Source organism: Mus caroli, chromosome 9, assembly GCF_900094665.2.
Source record: "Mus caroli chromosome 9, CAROLI_EIJ_v1.1, whole genome shotgun sequence".
NCBI lineage: Eukaryota > Metazoa > Chordata > Mammalia > Rodentia > Muridae > Mus > Mus caroli.
Window position 1 is genome coordinate 35,226,641 of NC_034578.1, and position 6,499 is coordinate 35,233,139.

Here is a 6,499-nt window from a genome sequence, read left to right on the forward strand (position 1 = left end):
AAAGAATTTGGGATGAAGAAAAAGTACACATTTCTTTACTCCTCATTCCAAGCTGGTACATTTTCACATCTTCACATTTTATGACCATACTCTAGTTTTTAAATGTATGTTGAATATTGATTATTGGTTTATATAGTGAATATTTAGATTCATTCTCATTCTCACTTCATATTAAAACTCATTAAATGACTGGGCCAAAATATCAATCTGACAAGCAATGAAGTCAGCCTTTTTAATGAAGATTTATTGATGCTAAATCTATCCACAATGTCTACATAATTTTCTGAAAATTAGATAAAACTCTGAAGTAAAGTACTCATTACAGATATTGTTGTTTTGGTGTTTGAAGACTTTCTAGAATGAACTCCATTCTGAGGTTTTTCCCTTTAAGGAGACCCTAGCCTCTCCTTTTGAACATAATCTAGAATTGCCCTTCTGCGAAGCTTTAAAAACTGGGAGTATTCTTTGACAAAAAAAATGTCACAGTGACAATCCCTCATCTTTTCAGGATTTTTGTTAATTAAATGACAGATATCTGTAAAATACTAACTAACTGTTATGTAAAACCTGTGAAAGAGTTGTTCTGGAACCATATAACAGGACTAGAGTAGAGAGTATACGCTCAAATTGTACTAATCTCTATTTCTTCATCAGAAGTATATAACCTTTCAAGAGCTAGGGTATTTAATGTCATAATGAAGGTAAAGAAGATGAACTCAACATGTAATGTGTGCAGAAGGAAGAGATAGGAAAAAGGGAGATGAAGAAGAGAGGATAGGAAGAGGGTAACCCTTATCTCCACCCATCATTTCTTAATGGAAAAATAATTGTACTCTGACAACACATACTGCAACCTAAAATGTCTCCATAACAAAGGTACATCACACTTGAAAATGGTGGACCCATGCCAGGCATTGTGGCATACACCTTTAATCCCAGCACTTTGGAGGCAGAGGCAGGTAGATTTCTGAGTCGAGGCCAGCCTGTTACACAAAGTGAGTTCCAGGACAGCCAGGGCTATACAGAGAAACCCTGTCTGGAAAAACAAAAAAACAAACAAAACAAACAGAAAAAAAAAGAGAAAAAAAATGGTGAACCCATTAGATTGTCATCTTTCCTGAGGAAATATATGTAGCACAAGTTGATATTTGTACAGATCAAGCATTCAGTAACCATGGACATACACTACTAGATGAGCCAAGTTTATCATAATGTATTTTTTCTATCATGTTAAGTAGTAAATACTTCTGTCTTGTAATTATTGTCCATTGTTTTAGGGCTTTAATAAGTAGTGGCATTTTAGCATATGATGAGTGTAGTAAGTGACACTTGAGAATGGTTGAATAGGAGGAAAATCTCCTTGTCAACCTTGGAGTAAACAACAGTAGCATAGGGGGCTCTGTTTCATCACAACACAGTAGAGGTATAGCTTTGTCTCAGCATTTATCAACTTAGGATGGATCCGTGTGTGGGGTGATTATCCTGGTCAGGAACAGTTTCTTTCATGGAGTGTTTGAGTGATCAATGGTATTTAGACCTGTACATCTCTACCTTCCCTCTATCTGGAGATTTAAAAGAAAACAAAAACTATTTTCTAAGCAATGGGACTGAGGCTGAACTATACCTTGTTTTGGGGTATTTCAAAGGAAAGTCTATGGCAAGAAAGTAGAGAAACAATGCAAGAATGTTCCACAAACTTTTACAATTTTAATTCTTGCTTTATTAATATCATTATAAAAGATTTTTACTTTGTTCACAGAGCTTGATTTGTGTTTTTTAGAAAGGGTTTAAAATAGAACCCAGGTTGATACTATAAGATACATAGCTAAAAATGGTCTCAAAGCCACAACAATTTTCTCAGCTCTTTGAGGTGTGTTGTTAAATGGAGCAACAAACACTCAAAGAATTTCTTCTCATCATCTTTCAGTAAAAATTGGTACTGCCAGGCAGTGGTAGCTATTGCCTTTAATCGCAGCCCTTGGGAGGCAGAGGCAGGCAGATTTCTTAGTTCCATGCCAGCCTGGTCCACAGAGTGAGTTCCAGGACAGCCAGGGCTACACAGAGAAACCCTGCATCAAAAACAAACAAACAAACAATCAAACAAACAAAAAAAACCCGAAAAGCAAACCAAACCAACAAAATTTTCTCCATAGGGAAAAAGAAACTGCCTTCTTAGAGCAAAATTTCTATTTTGCTTCTGGATACATGAGGTAACTCTTTTTTAATGAGTAAGAAAGCATTTTATCTTGTGATCAGAATTCACAGCTAACTGGGAGACAAATTTGAAGGAGATAAATTAGATGTTCATGGACAGTAGATGAAAATAATGCATTGGTACTTCATTAATTTCTCTTCAAAGCTTTGGTTTCATTCAGAAAAGGAGTAATGGACTTCCAAAATAGAATTTATTTTCATATGAGAACAGGTGTGTTCATATTGGTGTGACCTTAAGTTAAATACTTCTTTTCTATTTCCACAGAAATAATCAAAGAATGACCACTGGGAATCATTCTGCAGCAGTTGTGTTTGTCTTGGTGGGATTAACACAGCAGCCTGAGCTCCTGCTGCCCCTCTTCATTCTGTTCCTGGGCATCTATGTGGTGACAGCAGTGGGGAACCTGGGCATGATCCTGCTCATCACAGTCAGCCCACTGTTGCATACTCCCATGTATTATTTCCTCAGCAGCTTATCCTTTGTTGATCTCTGCTATTCCACTGTCATTACACCCAAAATGCTGGTGAACTTTCTTGGGAAGAAAAATTTGATTGTCTACTCAGAATGCATGGCCCAGCTCTTTTTCTTTATAATCTTCGTGGTGGCTGAGGGCTACCTGCTGACTGCCATGGCATATGATCGCTATGTGGCTATCTGTAGACCATTGCTGTATAATGTGATCATGTCCTCCAGACTTTGCTCAATGCTAGTTTTGGTTGCCTTCACCCTAGGCCTTTCATCTTCTGTGGTACACACAAGTGCTATGATGAATCTGAGCTTCTGTAAATCCCACATCATAAGCCATTACTTCTGTGATGTTCTTCCTCTGCTCAATCTCTCCTGTTCTAACACACATCTCAATGAGCTTCTCGTATTTATCATTGGAGGGTTCAATACTTTGGTGCCTACCCTAGCTGTTGCTATCTCCTATGTCTTCATCTTCTGCAGCATCCTTCACATCAAGTCATCAAAGGGGAGGTCCAAAGCCTTTGGAACCTGCAGCTCTCATCTCATGGCTGTGGGGATTTTCTTTGGGTCTATCACATTTATGTATTTCAAGCCTTCTTCAAGTAACACTCTGGAGCAAGAGAAGGTGTCTTCTGTTTTCTATACCACAGTGATCCCCATGCTCAATCCATTAATATATAGTTTGAGGAACAAGGATGTGAAGAAAGCATTGGGAAGATTCTTTGTAGGGAGATAAGTCTTACTTTTGGCAAATGATGCATGGAGAAGAAATTTTTCTAATGATAATATATTCTATATATTCATTTTTATCTTTCAAAATATACAACATTCTGTCTCTAGTGCTGAGATTAATTTCTGACTATCCTGCGAGTACTGGCTGGTTTTGTGTGTCAACTTGACACAGCTGGAGTTATCACAGAGAAAGGAGCTTCAGTTGAGGAAATGCCTCCATGAGATCCAACTGTAAGGCATTTTCTCAATTAGTGATCAAGGGGGAAAGGCCCCTTGTGGGTGGGACCATCTCTGGGCTGGTAGTCTTGGTTCTATAAGAGAGCAGGCTGAGCAAGCCAGGGGAGGCAAGCCAGTAAAGAACATCCCTCCATGGCCTCTGCATCAGCTCCTGCTCCCTGACCTGTTTGAGTTCCAGTCCTGACTTCCTTTGGTGATGAACAGCAGCATGGAAGTGTAAGCCGAATAAACCCTTTCCTCCCCAACTTGATTCTTGGTCATGATGTTTGTGCAGGAATAGAAACCCTGACTAAGACACTGCGTTTTCAACAAGCTCTATATCACAGTGCTACATCCACTATTATCTTCTAAAAATTGTTCTACCATGTATCATTGATATAGTTTTTCCAGTAAAATAGAAAATGATTTTGTAAAGCAGTTATTAGAGTTTTTGACAGAAAAACTGATCTTTTTGTTATAAATGAAGTGATAATTCAGAGTTTTTCCTGCCTTGACTCTTCTCTTTCTAATATTTATATTTGTTTGTTGAAAACTATATAGTTCAGCAGAAAGTGGTGTGGTCCCATGAACCCTTTGCACGATCCATGAATAAGTGTAAGTGCTGCTTCCTTAGAAGTAGGCAGAGCTTCTTTAATTCAGGATTACAACAACTGTGTCATATTCAGATGATATAAATCTACTGCCTTCCTCCCTATCTTCTATCTCTTACTTTCCCTCCTTCACCCTCATCTGCAATGCTTTTTGATCCTTAAAGGGGATAGGAGTACAAATGATTATCTTAGGTTTCAGGCCTTATTTATCACTTCTATCACTTATTCTCAGTATCCTATGTAGCCATAGGTGGTTATTTACTTAGGCTCAGTGTAAATGGAAACATTTCTCCTTTTGTGTCGAGAATAGCTTTTGCCTACGGGTATAAATATAAATATTTAGAAGGCAGTTTGAATTTGTATCTATTTGGGTAACTGTTAGTTGTCATTTTCGTCATAGAGCTGATCTATATACTAGTAATGGAATCTGTGATTTGGAGAGCAACTGTCTTTAACTGTTCACCACAATGCCCAGAAAACTAAAATGCACATTTCTAATTGCAAGGACACAGATGCTTATGGCAATAACCAGGGGATATGAACATGTATAGAAAATGTGAAAAGAGATTAATAGGGAAAGAGGATTAGACAAGCAAAGGAAAGAGAAGAGAGAGGCTGGAGTTAAAAAGAATCAAATTGCAAAATGTGTGACACACATGTATGAAACTGTTAAAATATAAATTTTTATTTTTTTCGAAAGAAAACTCGCAATGTTTTGAAGAAGTACTGGGAGTGCTCAGTAATCTTGAATGTGTATTAGCATGAAAGTGGATTGTCAATGCATTCATTAAGGTGTCAGAGCACAAGACAAATGCACAAGAAAATCAAGAGAAACACAGAAAATAACAGTTGAAGAAATGATTGGCAGCCTCTGTCTTGATCATAAAATGAGAAAGAGCTATAAGAATATGTTCTGGCTGGGTGTGGAGGAAGAGAGTGCTTCAGCAGGCCCTTGCCAAGGCACCCCCTTTCCCTGAGGAACCAGACACACACCTGTATAGTATAGAATAGAGTTTATTTAGAGCAAGGAGACAGGAGTTAAGAGAATAGCAGAGGCAGAGGGGAGAGAGTAGATAAGTAGAGGTAGGTCATGACCACGTGGAGAGGGGGGAAAGGGAATGGAGAAAGAGGGGGAGCAAGGGGGCAAGAGGCAAGGGAGAGAAGCAGGAATAAGAGAGAGAGGAGTGGAAAAGCAGCCCCTTTTACAGTGCCAGGCCTACCTGGCTATTGCTAGGTAACTGTGGAGATGGAGTCCAGACAGAATATCAACAGTTTCAGACTGCAAATTCTGCTCAACGTGATTAAACAATATTTTTCTATTCCGAGCATTTAAGATCCTTGGTTTGCCTTTGGTACTGATATTCCTGAGTCAGTAACTCCTTATACTAAGACAAGGCCAAGGAAACTTGTACCCACCCTATCTTGTTTTATTATTATTAAGTATACATTTTTGCTCAATTAACTGTGATATAAGAAATTTCCTGGGTGTATAAGAATGAGGAAAGAAGGCTAACAGTTATTTTAATTGCAGACATTATAATACCTTACTCCCAAATCGCTGGAGAATTGGTGATAAAACCTGAATCTCAAGTTATGTATTGAGAGNTAAATTAACATGCAGAATTCAGTAGTAAATATAACTAGCTATAAGACTTAAAACTCGGGCTGGAAAGATGGCTCAGTGGGTAAGAGCACCCGACTGCTCTTCCAAAGGTTCGGAGTTCAAATCCCAGCAACCACATGGTGGCTCACAACTATCCGTAACGAGATCTGACTCTCTCTTCTGGAGTGTCTGAAGACAGCTACAGTGTACTTACATATAATAAATAAATAAATCTTTAAAAAAAAAGACTTAAAACTCACTGTAAAGCAAAGAGNATATGACAGAACACATATGCATACACTGAACAAAAAGAATTAAAATTTATCTGAAGAAAATTCTCAAATAATATCAAAATATCCAAAAGTAGACTTGAATAAGTGAAAACTTAATACTCAAATGGAATGACTCAACAATTAAAGATACTATTTTTCACAGTTTACAAATTAGACAAAACAAAAAAAACCTAACAAAATGCCCATAGTAATTTTTATGCTTCTAGATATTCATTCTTTTTTAATTAAGAGAAATATCATCATATACAACGTTATCNAGATGAAGTTTAAGTACATGAAACAAAACATATTTAAGAAGCACAAACTTTAATTTGACACATTTATAAATTTGGAACTATTGCTACAATCAAAATGACATATA

At 37.4% G+C, this 6,499-nt stretch overlaps 1 protein-coding gene across 1 annotated transcript; it reads left to right on the plus strand.

Annotated features, from left to right (window-relative positions):
- The first annotated feature begins 2,488 nt into the window (after positions 1 to 2,488).
- Positions 2,489 to 3,419, plus strand: LOC110302295 (olfactory receptor 8D1-like). The gene has a single exon (XM_021173137.1). It carries the CDS (start codon positions 2,493 to 2,495, stop codon positions 3,417 to 3,419), a length of 927 nt encoding a protein of 308 aa, XP_021028796.1. The 5' UTR covers positions 2,489 to 2,492.
- Positions 3,420 to 6,499: the final 3,080 nt, after the last annotated feature.

Coding starts and splice junctions, on each gene's coding strand:
- LOC110302295 (XM_021173137.1), top strand. CDS start 2,493: ATGACCACTGGGAATCATTCTGCAGCAGTTGTGTTTGTCTTGGTGGGA.